The 16041-nt window shown below is 47.0% G+C and overlaps 2 protein-coding genes across 5 annotated transcripts; one reads left to right on the top strand and one right to left on the bottom strand.

Annotated features, from left to right (window-relative positions):
* Positions 1-3225: 3225 nt before the first annotated feature.
* LOC119366470 (pentatricopeptide repeat-containing protein At2g37230-like) lies at positions 3226-6999 on the bottom strand. Of its 4 annotated transcripts, none has more exons than XR_005176048.1 (2): positions 4627-6999; positions 3226-3523 (listed from the first exon to the last, which is right to left on the bottom strand). XR_005176048.1 is itself a non-coding variant. In XM_037632209.1 (1 exon), the coding sequence occupies exon 1, from the start codon at positions 6997-6999 to the stop codon at positions 4762-4764; it is 2238 nt and encodes a 745-aa protein (XP_037488106.1). In that variant the 3' UTR covers positions 4493-4761. The 4 variants fall into 4 exon arrangements, 1 of the variants encoding a protein (XP_037488106.1); XR_005176047.1 differs by lacking the exon at positions 3226-3523 and adding an exon at positions 3821-4184; XR_005176049.1 differs by lacking the exon at positions 3226-3523 and adding an exon at positions 3821-4177.
* A 4588-nt stretch (positions 7000-11587) lies between these two features.
* Positions 11588-14518, top strand: LOC119366472 (nudix hydrolase 26, chloroplastic-like). Its single transcript, XM_037632210.1, has 6 exons — positions 11588-11841; positions 11923-11973; positions 12118-12210; positions 12423-12517; positions 13987-14101; positions 14203-14518. The coding sequence occupies exons 1-6, from the start codon at positions 11635-11637 to the stop codon at positions 14287-14289; spliced, it is 648 nt and encodes a 215-aa protein (XP_037488107.1). The 5' UTR covers positions 11588-11634; the 3' UTR covers positions 14290-14518.
* The last annotated feature ends 1523 nt before the right edge of the window (positions 14519-16041 follow it).

Raw genomic sequence — 16041 nt, 5'->3', positions numbered from 1 at the left:
GGCGGTAGCAAAAGTGTCGGATCCCGAAATACTTTTAGATGGGGGTCAGATCCGGCTAAACTTTGTCCAAAGGGTCAAAACACGAAAATCGGCCCCCGGTGGGTGGCCAATGGAATAGAAAAGTGTAGCTGCTTTGCATCCAATACACCTGCTCAATATTTGTAAATTGGAATTTTTATTTACTTCATAAATTTCAGAGTAAACACTGAATTGCAACATAGCAAAATTTAATCCCTCACAAACTTTGCAGATTTTGTTTCAGTTTTGCAGTTCAATTTGCTTGCTTGTGTATATGCGTGTGCCTATTGAGAGACGTGGAGAGATTATTCTATTGTAGCCGTCGTATTTCTGTGAAAAATCTACTCCCCTCCACTCCATTTCCGATTGCCTGAAATCTGAATGTGGAAGCAGTTGCAAATTGAGAGAGCAGAGTAAATTTGCAAAAGTTCAGAGCAGAGTAAATTTGCAAAAGTTCAGAGCAGGTGCATGTTTTTGAGATTCAGGGGACATGTAAGCTCGGAGATTAGTTGCCATGCTCTGTGAGTATGATTATATGGGTTAGGAACTTGTTTCTGTGTGCGCAACACAATGTAATTATGACAAACTATATGTAACTAAACTAATTGCATATATTTTGGACGGTAATTACATGGCCAGGCAATGTATATTGTACAAAGTTGTACTAGATTCATTCTTAAATGAAGTACAATATATTTTCTCGGTGGAGGGATTTGTGCATGTGGACAGAGGCAATCAAGGGAAGCAGTCATGAGCAAGGTGTTCAAGGGCTACGAGCGCCGGTAATGCAATGTCTCAGATGCCTTCTCTCTTGTACTTGATTCGGTTTTATTTAGTTACTCTACATATAGATCTTATAAAATTTGAATTCACGGTAATTTAGTTACTCTACATTAATTATTAAACTCTCAAAGAGTATGCAACTATCACAATGTATGTTTCTCCTGCTCAAAGACTATTCCATGCACCACTACTCTTCCATCCGATAGCAGTGCAGAGCTGAAGTAGGCACTGCCGAAGGACGTTAGGGTGTCTTCTTCACATTCACACTACATGGTACGAAAAGTGATAATTCTTCGGACGCAGAGTTTCTACTCCCGGGCTCAGCTGCACCCGCGCTGACAAAAAAATCAAAACAAATACTAGAAAAATTCAAAAAAAAACAATTGTTTTTTGTGTGGTAGATAATATGATGTGTGTGGTCCGCTCCAAATTTCAACTCATTTGGACATTTGAGCAGCTCTCGGCAAAAAAGAAAAAATCAGGGTCTGTAAAATTGTTTACTCTTCACGCACTGTTCTGAGCCGATTTGCCTTTTTTCCGAGAGCTACTCAGATGTCTAAATGAGTTGAAGTTTGGGGCGGACCTCACGCATCAAATTATCTACCACAAAAAAAAAGGAATTTTTTGTATTTTTCTAGTATTTATTTTGATTTGTTTTCTGACCGGGAGCAGATGAGTACAGAGGAGTATTTATATTCAAATCCTTGGGGGAGCCGAACTCTTCTTCCTCCTGCGTCCATCGGTGGCGCGTCGTCAGCATATCTCAATGCCGCCTCTGGGCGGCACCATTCTCTCGCTTCCCTATCAAAAACCCTAAGACAACCAAAAACATGTCGCCGGCCAGGATCCCATCACGCAACTCCCTTCTCAAGTGATCAGGCTAAGGGCCACCACCGAAGATTGCCAATGCACCGGAGCTGAGCTGCCAGCCCAGACCAGCCATCAATGCACACGCAACAGCTAGCCCTCACCGTCATGTCGCGCGCCCCACCGGGGCACCACATCTCTGAAAGACCTCTCCGCCACCGTCAAAGCTGCGTGAACTTTGCCCGACGGCGCACCATGGCGGTGGCGAGAGGAGAAGATGCTTCCCTCTTCCGATTTTGGTAAGAAGGTTCTAGAGCCTTCCTAAGCTGGGTTTTTTTGTTTTTCTTTTAGGTTTTTGTTTTGTATTTTTTTCTTTTATTTTTTATTTTTTTTCCCGGGTTTTCCTTTGTTCTTCCCCTTTTTATTCGCATTTATTATTCTTTTCATTTTCATGAACAATTTTTCATGTTCGTGAACATTTTTTGTTCACCAAATTAAAACATTATCCATCTAATTCTCATAGATTTGAAAAACAAATTATCAAACTAAAATAATGTCTGCTGAATTATTATTTTTATCATCAAAATTTTTTCGTCATATTATAAAATGTTAATGAATTTCAAAAATATGTTCGTCATAGTAAAAAAAATGTCCATTGAATTGAGACAATGTTCTTGAATTCATATTTTGTTCATAAAATTCAAAAAATCTTCATTAAATTCATATGTTCTCATCAAATACAAAAATGTTCATCGAAATTCAAAAATTATTCACTGTTTGAAATCATGTACATTTTTCTGAATTCATAAATATTTGTGAATATTTTTTTGAAGTGATGAGCATCGTTTTAAATCCCAAGCTTTTCTGAAGAAGCAAAAAAAGTAAAGTACAAAAAAAAAGGAGGATAGCACTGCCCCGCAGCTGGGCCGGCCCAAGTTCACCCATTGGGGTGTGCGTTTGTTTGCTCGATACTCAGCGCATAGCGCGCGAAATAGGAGCTCCCGAATTTTTGTGCCACTGGTTTATTCTGTCCTTGCCGATTTTCAACATGATTGCTTTGTCTCTTGGAGAGTATATAAAGGCGGAGGTTTATAAAAAAATAAAGCTGTCTGTTTGTGCTAGCAGTATCCTTCTCAGGCCAAAGACTCAGCAGTTAGGTCAATCTATTTACGTAACGGCAGTACATGTGCTCGTCAGTTTGCATGTGTGTTTATACCGGAATATATGTCTGCGTAGTGGGTACAACATATGAAACGCTGTACAGCTAGCCAGAGATTCGTTAAAGTATTCCATGGATGATGTATGGGACAGAAGGCATGTATACTGGAAGAAATGGTAACATGCAAAGCACCGACCGTTTTAACAAGTTAAACACTGACTGTGCATGCAACTGGAGCTTCCTTTTGAACCAAATCTTGTTCTTTTTCTTTCTTTTTTTTTGCGGGGGAACCAAATCTTGTTCAGTAGGTAGTGTGATCATAAAGTAATTTCTGTTGCGTCTATAACACTCGCATATGTAGCAACATAAGTGTGATGGTCGGCACTCAGCAACCATTCAACCAACATCGTCGAGACCGACCCTAAAGAAAAACATCCCTTTGTCGAGATCTCCGAACATGAGTAAATGTAACTTCCCTTTGCTCCATGAGCTGCTTCGACTCTAGAATCAACATAGCATGCCTTGATCTATCACGTTCCTGGGCCTTCACCATATTCACCAGTCGGAGACTATATCCGATTCCACCACAATCTCACCCTTTTCGTCCCGCAATATCATGCCTGCACCAGCTCATCCGTCGGGCTGTGCAAAAGACCCATCCACGTTGAGCTTTACCCAGTTCGAGGCCGCAGACGGGACAAGTGTCAGTGATCTCCATGTGACGTTCATGCTTGTTTGCCAGTATCAGGCCATCAGCTATCAGTATCCATCCAATTAACAAGGTGAAATGATCAACGCCTTCCTTTGGCATCATGCCAAAACAAAACAAAAACAAAACTCTGGGCTGTGAAGTAAAAGCACGTCACACATGGCAGCGATGCACCGGCAGCGACAACGCCACACGCTTGGATCGGATGTATGCATGGATTGTAAGCCGATCAGCTAGCAGTGACACGTCAACTCTAAACCCTAAACACTCCCAACGGAAATTCCTGTAGAAATATCTCGTGATGCTGTGGTGGACCCGGACCGTGTTATGCAAATTGAAAGGTCCACAGCCTGCATCTGCTACCAAACACAAGAGCCTAGCTATGCAATCAAACCAGCAAGAATTCAAGCTGCAAGTTATCAGCACAGGTGGAGCCGCGCAACTGAGGAAAGAAACAAAGAGAGATCAAAATGGGCATGGAAACAAAGATGCAAAACATATTCCAAGCACATCGCGGAACAAGAGATGCATCATGCCGATAACACGCATCACCGGTGTATTTCCGCCACTGCTCATGGCAAATGCATAATACTATCTAGCTTGTGCTTGCAAACAGAATGTACAAGAGCAGATATTGCTTCTCAAATTATTCCTTTTTCCAGCCGCAGAGCAGTCACCCAGCACAGGCTAAAACAGGGCTGCTGCAACCTATGTTTAAATGGCAAAAATGAGTAAGTAGCTTTTACTCTATTATAGGTGCTACTAACTAATGGTCAAATCATAGCTGCCACACAGGAGCACAAATAGACTAGGGAATGCGATTAGAATGCACCTAAATATTACTATGGGTTATCAGTACCCACGCAATAAACGAATTGAAATTAACAAGAGGATACAAAATGTGGATCAGAGGTCTGTCTTTAGTAGATCCACTTCACCAGCCCAGCAAAATGTACCCATGCCGAAGCAAAGCAAAATTCTGTTGTCTTTAGTAGATCCACTTATAAACGACGAAGTAACAACATGTCATAGATGTAATTTCTGAACTAAATTCATAACAAGTACATCTGCCTCAATTATTGGTCATGTTTCTTTTCTAAGAAAATGGCACATGATTAAATCAGGGGTTCCGTGAGAAAGGTAAATTTACCTATTCTTCTTGTCTCCTAGGATGAAAATCCCAATCTGACAGATGGCCCAACAAGCATTAATAAAACAAACAAACCACTGTTTTCTTCAGTTCAGAAAGGAAAAATAGGACCTCTCCATGAACCCAGAAACCTCCCTATGCACCCATGGCAGACTTCTTGCCCCTCTTGGATGTTGATGATCCATTCTCCACCAAGATCCTAGACAAAATGTCAGCTTGCTTTGAGTATCCTCCAGCTTTTAAGCTATCCATCAAAGCATCACAACCCTTCTGGTCTACAACGCCTCCTTTGTGCTTGATCTTGCAGAGCATGGAGTAGGCTGGCAATGTCTTCTCCTCAGTGTACAGGGCTTCCAGGACTCTGTCATAGGTTGAGAAGCTAACTTCAAAGTCCCGGTCCAACGCAAAATCAGCCAGCTTTTGTGCCTCCATCACTTTGTCCTTCTCGCAAAGGGCAGCTAGTAACTTATCCAGATCAGGCATACAGCCATTTTCCACCATCAGATTGACGCGACCAATCGCCTCCTCCACATGACCCCTCATGAAGAGAGCCTCCACGATCTTATGTGCCATATCCATGTTCTCGGTAATCCCCTTCTCGATCATACTCTTCATGACCCTGCTTGCGGTCTGAACCCGGCCATCGTTGAAAAGTGCCACCATGACAGACTGGAACAGAGCTGGCCTTGGTAAGTGACCATGTTCCATCATGCTGTCCAATGCTGTCTTTGCATCAGCTGGCTCATTCTTCTTCAGGAAGCTATCAATAAGCAGTGCGTGCGAGTGGGGGTCGGTAGGGACACCACGGCGTGTCATAATGGCAAGAATCTCCTTTGCAGCCTCTAGCGCACCTTCCTTTGCATGCCCGCGGATAAGACTGTTGAATGCAGACTTGTCATCCACACCTTTCTTCATCAGCTGCCTGAAGAACGTTTCAGCCTTGTTGGTGTTCCCATTGTTGCACAGATACTCAATCACTGGATTATAGGCTGGTGCTTCCAGCACTGGACTTTTTGGGCTGAGTAGTGTGCCCTTCTCTAGAAGCTCATCTAGCACCTCCACAGCACCATCACACTTGCCACCTGCACACAAGCTCTCCATCAACACACCGTACTGCCTCGGATCCACCAGGACATGCTTGAACTGCCCGCTCTTCTTATGCACCTCAAATGCCCCATCCAAATCCCCAGCTTTGCACAATGTCGACACAAGCCTCAGAAACACCGATTTGTCCTTTGGCGTGAGTCGTCGCTCCGCCATGTCGGCCACTGCCTTGCGGGCTTCCGCAGTCTTCCCCTCATCATCGCAAAGCCCTGGCATCAACGCAGCAAACGTCTTCTCGCTCAACCTCAGACCCTTCTCCCCCATCTCCGTGACCAACCCCACTGCCTCCTCGACCTTGTTGGCGTCAACGTATCCCTTGATCATGACATTGTATGAGATGGAGTTGCGTTCAAACCCAGCTCCTGGCATTTCATCAAACACCTTGCGTGCACTCTCCAGATCACCTTTCCGCACCCAGGCATTGAGCAGGGTGTTATAGGTGGTGACATCCGGCGTCACCCCGTGGGCCTTCATGTCCCCAAACACCCTGACGGCGGAGTCCATCTTGTTGCACAGGCCGAACCCCCAGATGAGCGTGTTGTAGGTGGAGAGGGTCGGGGCGACGGCGTCGGCGATCATGGCGTTGTAGATCCGCCTGGCCATGGACTCGCGGCCGCGGCAGAGGATGGCCTTGAGCACGGCGTTGTAGGAGAGCGCGGTGCGGGTGATGCCGAGGTCGGGCATGAGGCGGAAGAGCTTGACGGCCTCCTGCGGGATGCCGGCCCTGCCGTAGGCGGCGAGGAGCGCGGCGACGGTGGCCTCGTCGGGGGAGGCGGAGAAGGACGGCATGGTGTCGAGGAGGATGCAGCGGGCGTGGTTGAGCATGCCCCTGGAGGCGAGGAGCGGGACGAGCAGCGCGAAGGTGGCCAGCTCCGGGCGGAACCCGGCCCGGCGGTACGCGAAGCGGAAGAACTGGAGCGCGAGGTCGGCGCGGCCGGCGGCGGCCGCGGCGGAGATCACGCCGTGCACGACCGGCGCCGAGAGCGCCGGGCAGAGCAGGCGCACCGAGTTCTCCATGCGGGTGGTCCACTTGCGGCGCCGGATGATGTGGAGGATCGTCTCGTGCAGGGGCTTCTCCTCCCGCGGGGCCTCCGTCGTGGCCGCCGCTGCATCGTCCGCGGGGGATGCGGCGGGGGGAGATGCGTCGATGGTGGCCGGGGCGGCGGTGGAGGAGGAGCAGAAGGCGTTGCGGAGGTGGATGGGGGTGGGGGTGGGGGCGTGGGCGTGGGGGGTGCGGGAGAGGAGCGGGAGGAGGTGGCGGCGCGCCATGGCTGCGGGGGGCGGCGGTGCGGGTGGCCGGGTGGGGAGGAGGAGGGTTTAGAATGGAATGGGAGCTCGCCAAGTGGGCTGGGTTAGCTGGGCCAAGAGCTACATGCCTTCAAAAAAAATTCTGGACCGTTTTCGTTGTTGGCGTCTTTAAAACTAGATTCATGTTGATAGGTTTACTTTGCAGCATAACCGGCATTTCCTAAACGGCGCCTTAAGCGCCCATTTTAGGTGTTAGGGCAAACGGGCGCACATCCCCTTCTCCACGCGGGCCGGCCCATTTCATTTTATTTCCTCCTCTTTATTAAGGAGCAAAAATAATACGAGTGCAGTGGGAATCGAACCGTGACTTCCTGGTCATATGCACACAACCCTAACCACCACAGCCACCGCACTTGAACATGAGGTTAATGGCAAAGGTTAATGGCAAAAGAAGGAAAATAGTTAACTTGGCGTGAAGATTATCATGCCAAGGTTAATGGCAAAAGAAGGAAAATAGGATCACTGCACTTGAACATGAGGGGAGCCCATGGAGGGAGATGCCAAACTCATGGAGCATGTAAACCACCTATTACAAAGCTTTATTTGGTCAAGCTGAAAATTCTGATATTAACCTGGACATTCAAAACCCTGTAGGGATATCAACACAGGAAGAAAATGAATTGATTGAAACTTTCAGTTTGGAAGAAATTAAAAATGTGGTTTTCACTATGGAAAAAAACAAAAGTCCAGGCCCTGATGGATTTGCTGTAGACTTCTATCAACATTTCTAGGAGCTACTGAAAATTGATCTGAAAGCTATCTTAGATGACTTTCACAAGGGCAAAGTTGATTTGGCCAGATTGAACTATGGGATTATTACCCTAGTTCCAAAAGTGAAAGATGCTAGACAGATTCAGAAATTCAGACCCATCTGCCTTTTAAATGTTAGTTTCAAGAGTATCACCAAAATACTGATGAACAAATTGAGCAAAGTGGTCAACCCTATTATATCACCTATCCAAACTGCCTTTGTGAAAGGAAGATATATTATGGAGGGAGTTGTAATTCTGCATGAAGCCCTGAATTCTATATAAAATAAAAAACAAAGTGCCATGCTATTCAAAGTTGACTTTGAAAAAGCATATGACAAAATCAAGTGGCCTTTTGTGCATAAGATGCTCCAACTAAAAAACTTTCCAGACAAATGGTGTGACTGGGTGTTGCACACTATGAGGGGGGCATGTAGAAGTCAAAGTGAATGATAATATAGGTCCTTACTTCAATACTTTTAAGGGACTAAGGCAGGGAGATTCTTTATCTCCTCTGCTCTTTGATCTGGCAGTTGATGTTCTGGCCATCATTCTAGATAGGGCTAGAGAGGAAGGGTTTGTAAAAGGAGGTATCACTGACTACCATGAAAATGGAGTCAATATGCTGCAATATGCAGATGACACCATCTTCTTGCTACAAGATGATGAAGAGTCTGCTAGAAATCTGAAATTTATCCTAACTGCTTTTGAACAAATGTCTGGTCTAACAATTAACTTTCATAAAAGTGAAATATTCTTGTTTGGGGAGGCCAGTGGGAAAAAATAATTATACCAAGAAATCTTCACTTGCATCCTGGGGGAAACCCCTCTGAAATACCCGGGGCTGCCCATTTCTAACAAGAGAATTAGAAACAAGATGTGGAAGAATGTTACTGAGAAAATTGAGAAAAGGTGTGCCTGCTGGCAAGGTAGACTGCTGAATATTGCAGGGAAAGTCACTCTGGTGCAATCCTGCTTATCTAACATACCTATATATATATGATGTCCTTCTATCTACTGCCAGCTGGAATAAAAGATAGATTTTTATAGAGCTAGGCTGGTGTGGCAATCAGAGGAGGATAAAAAGAAATATCATTTGGTGAATTGGAAAACATGTTGTCTTCCAAAACAACAGGGGGTCTAGGAATTATTAATATTGAAATGTTCAATATTGCTTTATTAGCTAAGTGGTTGTGGAAACTTGAGAATGATGAGGGGTTTTGGCAGGAAATTGTTAAAAGGAAATATGTTGGGGACAAATGTCTTTCTGGAATCAAACACAAAAATGGGGATTCCCAGTTCTGGTCTGATCTCTTAAAAATCAGAAAATATTTTTATCCACATGTTAAAAAAAGATTAGGAGATGGCAGAAACACCAGGTTTTGGGAAGACTGGTCGGTTGGGGATAAATACCTCAAAGAGGCTTATCCCTCTCTGTTTTTATTAGCAATGACCAGGGGATTTCGGTGAGAGAGGCTATCGATAAGGGATGGGGTGGTTTCACTTTCAGGAGAGCTCTTTATGGGGATACTGAGCAACTCTGGAATAGCATGAGAGCGAGATGTGAGGAAGTGCTGATGCATGGGGGGAGAGACAAACCCATGTGGATGTTGACTGCTGACAGAAAATTCACTATCAAATCTTTATACAGAGATCTGATCAAATCCGATGTGAGCTTCTCCAGGAAGTTCCTATGGAAAACTAAAGTTCCTGCTAAGATTAGATTCTTTCTTTGGCTTCTAGCCAGGAAAAGCATACTTACTAGAGATAATCTGTTAAAAAGAGGCTGGAAGGGAGATAAAAATTGTGTGTTTTGTGGCAAAGATGAAACGATAGATCATTTATTTTTCTCGTGCTCAGTGGCCAAAACCATCTGGGCTCTGGTGAGATGTGCGTTTGATCTAAAATGCACCCCTAGAGACCTCAATGATTGTTTTGCAATATGGCTAAAAAATTTCCAGAAAGATAGCAAGAAACTTATGTTGGTTGGCATCTCAGCGCTGCTGTGGTCGATTTGGAGATGCAGAAATAGCATTGTGTTTGATAGAAAAATGATTCCTAACCCAATGGGTGTTGTGAAAATGATGTGTGGATGGATTGCTGACTGGGCTGTTTTGCAGAAAAGATACCCAGAGGAAAGAATGTTGAGGCTGGGAGCAAACCTCATCATGCAAGTAGCAAGTGAAGTCTACAAAGCGGCGCAAGGCTGGCGTTTTGGAGTTCTTAGAATTTAGTAGTGACGAATATGGGGGATAAGCTCCTTCTTTTGGCGCCCAGATGAAGTGAAGTGAAAGTAGATGATCTGCGAAGAGAGGCTCAACTTTTGTGCCTTGGCTCTTGCTGTTTGTGCTAGATCGTTGTAGTTCTTTATGTTGCCTTGCTATGCAGAGAGACTCTCTGAGATGTAATAGGGCTAGATTTTGTCAGTTGTGCTCGAGGGTTGGAACTTTATCTGGATGCTTGGTTTCGTCTAATGGAAATCGGAGGGGAAACCCTCTGTTGCTCAAAAAAAAGTCGGATGCAATGTTTTCATTTAAAATTAATTCATTTTCCTGCCAGCTGAAGAAATTAAATCCAAATAAAAAAAATCTAGGCATCTCTTAAGCTCATGAAAACTTGTGGAGATACTCCTTGTTCCCATTTTGACCTCTCATGAAAATATTGGCCAAAATTAAATAAGGGGAAAATACATTTTTCCTTTATAAAGCTAATATTCCATTCCTGCCATTTTCTAAAGGAGCTACTATTTTGGTTGCACCTAAAATTCCCAAAATAGCGATAAATTTTCAGATCATTTGGAGCTCCGGAGAATAGCTAACTTTGATGTAGTTTTTTTAGGTCCAGAATTCTAGCTGCCGGCAATCTACCTCTTTAAGTGTATCTTGCATATTAAGAAAGAAAATTCATTACAATTGCGTCCTAAAGTGAAATATTGATCAAAAACATTATGAATAGCCGTAGGAAATTATGATGCAAAATGGACATATCGGCCATCCCCATCGAACAAGGGAAACTCAAATTGCAACGATGGTGGAAACCGAGCAAAGTAATAGCCCCCCATGAATGAACTCACCCCTGCCTGATATCGAAGGCAGACCCGAGTCCGCAATTCACACGGTGACACCTCTGGATGATCTGTAGTCATGTCGTCACCGTGAATGAGTGGCTGCTTGTTGGCCTTGTGCTGAGGCGCGTATGCCGGAAGTGGATGGAAGGGTGACAGATTCGAATACCGGACCATCGACAACACCTCCTTCTCCCTCCCCTTGTCCTTCTCTAGAAATTTCACTTGCAAATGTCCCACCTCGGCGCGCAACTCCTCGACCGAGTGCTCGATCACTTGCTTCCACCCTTACAACTCAAGGATATCAGGGTGAGTTTCGTTGTTCTTGCTCGACATCACTGGGATCACCGCTGTCAAATTCGCGAGCGCCTTGATTTGTTCCTTCAACATTGTCGCTTTGACATGACGGGTTTGGATGACAGTGGGATGAAAGGCTCTAACTACCAAGCATGGCCCCCATATTACACGGGCCATCCCGGCGATGCACTTAGCCCGCTGGCCCATGTAGGATCGTGCCTATCGGGCTGTTTTGAGCCTATATTCAGCCTATTGGGCTGTATACAAAAATAAACAAGCCAGTGTGCCGGCACGCGTGCCAAGGCCTCACGACCCCGGGCACGACCTTAAGCGGGCTACATGCCAGGCCAGGCCCACCATGGGCCCAACACGCCAGGAGCCCAGGACTGGCCCATTTGGCAGGGTCACCAGCCCACCACCACTCTGGTTGTCTCTCTGACCCCCCGCCCCAATCGATTGGGTTGGGTCGGGTTTGCGGGTGGACCGATGACGGTGGCCGCCGCACGCTGCCTCATTCTCACCCCCACCGTCTCCTCCTCCTCCGCCGTTCTCCGGCTCCCCCGGATCGCCCGCCGCCGCCGCCCGCCCTCTTGCTCGGCCTCGCCGCTCGCCGTGTTCGCCACCATGGACTCGCCGCCCGAGGGCTACCGCACCAACGTCGGCATCTGCCTCGCCGACCCCTCCCTCACCAAGGCACCCCTCCCCCCGCTCGTCCTCCGCCGTTGACGCTCTCGATGCTCCCCTCTCTCACTGATCGCTTCTCTCCCCGCGCAGATCTTCTCCGCGTCCAGGATCGACATCCCCACGGCGTGGCAGATGCCTCAGGTACTACTCCTAAAACAACAGTTTGACGACCAGTGAAAGTCGTTGTTCAGCAGCCTAATTATCGATTACTATCGTTGCTGCTGCATCCTGGTACACGTATTACCAGCCTGTTGTTGATTTGCCGAGTGTTGTGTGTCGCCACAGGGTGGGATAGACCCAGGGGAAGAGCCGCGAGCAGCTGCCATTAGGGAACTGAGGGAAGAAACCGGTGTTAGATCTGCCGAGATTGTCGCCGAGGTCAGTCGGCACTCGGCACTCCTTCACTTTCTTCGCACGTTCTTGTAATCATGATTTACTTTGAGGCATATACTAGAAATGAATTGGCCAATCTCAACCCTACTAAGTAGTGATAAATCTCTAGTGTCCCTCTGCTCCCAATATGCAGCTGGGTGAATTTGTTTTCATAACGAAAAGGTTTCTTGCTGATCGCGTTGCGTGTGTCCGTGTAGGCCCCCAATTGGTTGACATATGATTTCCCCGCGGATGTCAAAGACAAGCTGAATGCTAGGTGGGGAACCAACTGGAAGGGCCAGGCTCAGAAGTGGTAAGCCCGCTGGATTGCTTCAGCTAAGTATGATGTTTAGTAACAAAAGTTTCAACCTGAAAGGAAAGTCCTACAAAAATCATTTTAATGCACAGGCATAGCAGTTGACACTTGACAAACAGAATACTCCAACCCCAAGATACAGCCGCGTAGCCACGGCCGTTGCACATCTTTCTCTGCCAAACCACCACACTATTATTCATGCCGTGTAGCGATTCACCAAGTAAATCTGATGTCAGTTAAGTTGTCAGCAAAATCCATTAAAAATATGTTGCACCATAATAGTCCATGATTATGTCATAACATGCCTTATTATATGCATCCATACTAACATCTGAACATGCTTCATTATCCATTATGCATTATAGGCTCACAGCTACCATGGAAGATTGTATATGCCCTAGTTGTATGTAACATACATGTTACAAATCCATTTCCTACCAATTGTATTGTTAGAAGTCAGAGAGTTTAACACCTTGTATGCATGCTCCTCTACGTTTCAACCTAACATACATGATGCTCCTCTACAGTTCAACTTGCAATTGTTAATAAGTCATTCACTGGATGCACTTGTATGCATGTGCGGAGTATGATGTGCACACTTGTCTTGCACGGTGTGCATGTGCACATACATGTCTCCAGCTGTAGTACATTGGAAAAAATTATATGAGATGCATAGACAGAAATTCAATACGAAGCTCCTTATGAGGGCATGGGTAGGAAAGTCTGAGGAGACATTAAACTGTGAGAATGAACATCTTGAATCTATCCAACCACTCACATGCACCCAAGGTCATGCTTGTACTGATCTGAAGTTTTCGTAATGCATCCGTTGGTACGAAGCTTCCTACTGAATTTGAGTCCAGGACATGTAGTTCCCCGTAGCCTGTAACAGCTAGTCAATTTTGGTGCTCAGTAGAACTGTTGGATTCCTAGTGGTCGATTGTTAAGTTGCTGGAAGTCAAAAGACAGAACTTACTGCAGTAAGGTCGAGTTATTTCTTTATGTTGGATCGAAATAGAAACACAATTCATGTGTGAGTGATTGAAACTCTTTCTATGTTATGCATCTGCTGCCATCTCCTGATGCTGTCTAATGATTTGGATAGCTTAGTATTGGATACATTCCTATGATCTTTCACAATGGCTCATGTCACTGACTGGTATAAATTTTATGGTTGGTAGTTGGTATGTGTGGCTATCCAAATTTGGGCTGGAGATATTTCCATGGATGTACGTATGCTACAGTGGGCAGCCTACTGATGCTATCCCCTCACCTCTCTCAAACTCTTCCATTTAGTCTTAGGGTTGGGCCCAGTCAGACTCGTGTAGGTTGGAACTTGTTCAGGTGTTCTTCCGAGTTAATTACTGTCAGTGAAATAATGAATTTCTGCCCATCTTACGAAATACACACAAGATATTTAGGAGCTGATCAGATCTGTACGTTAACCGTGTACTTGGAATGAGCAGGTTTCTATTTAGGCTTACCGGGGGTGATGACGAGATCAACCTGATGGGCGATGGATCCGAGAAGCCGGAGTTCTCCGAGTGGGCATGGATGACCCCTCAGCAAGTGATTGAGAAGGTGGTCCATTTATTCCAGCCCGATAATAACACCCGATCCCTCCTGTTTCTTGAATCTGGGGCGCCTACTAACACAGTTTCCATGTCGGAACGCGCGCACAGGCTGTTGATTTCAAGAAACCTGTCTACGAGGAGACACTGAAGCACTTCGCCCCGTATCTACAGTCAGATCCACCAGCCTCGTCGTAGATTCCCGCAGCCTCCCGCAAGTTCCATATCTAGAGCTGTGGCATCAATAATTTGTCGAAATTGTACCTGGGGCCATCCGTGTGAGTATTTCTAGAGCGCCTAGCGTGTCGCCACCACTAACTGTTTCTCCCGGCATTGGATCCTCCATAGACTGATCGTGCTCAACGAGGAGGTGCGTGTGTTGTTTTGCAAATCACATCCCGGCTACAGTTCCCTTGTTCCCGCGGTTCTGTTTGGTTTCTAGTCGTGGCAAATCCCGGTGCCATGCAATGCAACATGGACACCAGCGGGGCGCCTGATGTTCTTGCCAGGGGAAGACAGCATCGCCGCCCCTGTAATACATACAGGCTCCCGTCGTCGCCGCGGCTCAGATCAACAGGTAGTAGAGCCTTCTTGAGCCCGTATTACGCGCCGATTCCGGCAGCAGCGATGGAGATGATCTTCCGTGTCCTCAGGGACCAAATGCCTGAATCCTTTTGCTTTGCTGTGGTGTGGTGTCTGGTGTGGTGTGGGAGCACGGAGGACAATCAAGCCCGCCGCGCTTTGTGCCGGGTGGTCTCTCTGCGGCATGATACTGTCTGTGAGTCTGTCCCGGTGTCCCGTGGCCGTGGCCGTGGGAGGAGGGGTTGCACTAATGGCATGCGATGTGGTTGGGTCAGGTCAGGGAGGTGGATGAATGGGGATCGGCGGCGGCGGCGTGCGTGGAGCATGGGAGCTGTTAAATGCCGTCCGTTATTATAATGGTTGGTCGGGCCTCCTCGCCGGCGGGAAGGAAAGCAGCTGGGAGGAGTCAATGTTTCCTTGATGAACTGCCCGTGCCATGCCGGGGCTTTCAATTTGTGCCCTTTGCGACCGCGCCGGCTCGGCTATGCTCTGTTTGACGGTGGTAAACGGATCCCTGCAATGCAATGCACCTGGACAAAAAGCGGCAGCGTTCGTGAACCAACCCAAAGCGTGTTACCGGAGAAGCTGCCTGCCTGCCTGACAGGGGCTACACTAGGAAACTTCACCGTTGCCGGCGCTGACGCGTGGTGGTAGAACGGGATTCTCCTTGTGTCGGTGTCGATGTGTCGTGTTCTGTTGTGGAGGTCTCTGAACTAAAGAATTTGATGGGTGAAAAATTCCAAGCTTGCTGAAAAATTCATCGTGGACACCGTGGCATGGCATGGCAGGGCAGGGCACTTGGGTAGGAGCACCTGGGGCCAGGAGCAGAACCAATGACACAGGGGTTTTAACTGAGAGCAGGTGGCGCCATCCCGCCGCCGGGGAACCGGACCAGAGGGAGTCGCCGTTGCCAAGTGGCAGCGAGCAGACCCGGCATGCCATGTGAGATGGAGGACAAGGAGGCCGCACAAGCACAACCACAAGGGAAGCTTCAATGATTGCCGTGCCGCTGCCACCACGGCGTCCGTCCGTCCGCCAGAGCTTCTCCTGTGCAACCCACATGTCCATGTCCATGTCCATGTATGTCTCTCTCTCCTTCCACATGCACAACCCAGCCCTCTGATCAGATGGGCCACCTGACAGAGCGACTGATTGCAACCATAACCACCCGTGATGTACACATACATACATACATACATACATACACCGATACACGATCGGTACCGTGGTGTACAGTACACATACGGCGGACGGCGACAAGAGCACAGGCCGGCAGGTGCGCGGTCTCATTATACGTGACGTATACATACCATCTACACTAGGAACGTGCCGGCACCGGAACCATCTCGCAGAACACACCCAGCAGCA

The sequence above is a fragment of the Triticum dicoccoides genome, chromosome 2B (assembly GCF_002162155.2).
Source record: "Triticum dicoccoides isolate Atlit2015 ecotype Zavitan chromosome 2B, WEW_v2.0, whole genome shotgun sequence".
Taxonomy (NCBI): domain Eukaryota; kingdom Viridiplantae; phylum Streptophyta; class Magnoliopsida; order Poales; family Poaceae; genus Triticum; species Triticum dicoccoides.
This window is presented reverse-complemented; position numbering and strand designations above follow the sequence as displayed.

Excerpts from the sequence above, each read along its gene's own strand:
- LOC119366470 (XM_037632209.1), bottom strand. The coding sequence starts at position 6,999 with ATGGCGCGCCGCCACCTCCTCCCGCTCCTCTCCCGCACCCCCCACGCC.
- LOC119366472 (XM_037632210.1), top strand. The coding sequence starts at position 11,635 with ATGACGGTGGCCGCCGCACGCTGCCTCATTCTCACCCCCACCGTCTCC. Across the intron at positions 12,211-12,422 it reads CTGCCGAGATTGTCGCCGAG|GCCCCCAATTGGTTGACATA; the intron begins GTCAGTCGGCAC and ends GTGTCCGTGTAG. Across the intron at positions 14,102-14,202 it reads CTCAGCAAGTGATTGAGAAG|GCTGTTGATTTCAAGAAACC; the intron begins GTGGTCCATTTA and ends ACGCGCGCACAG.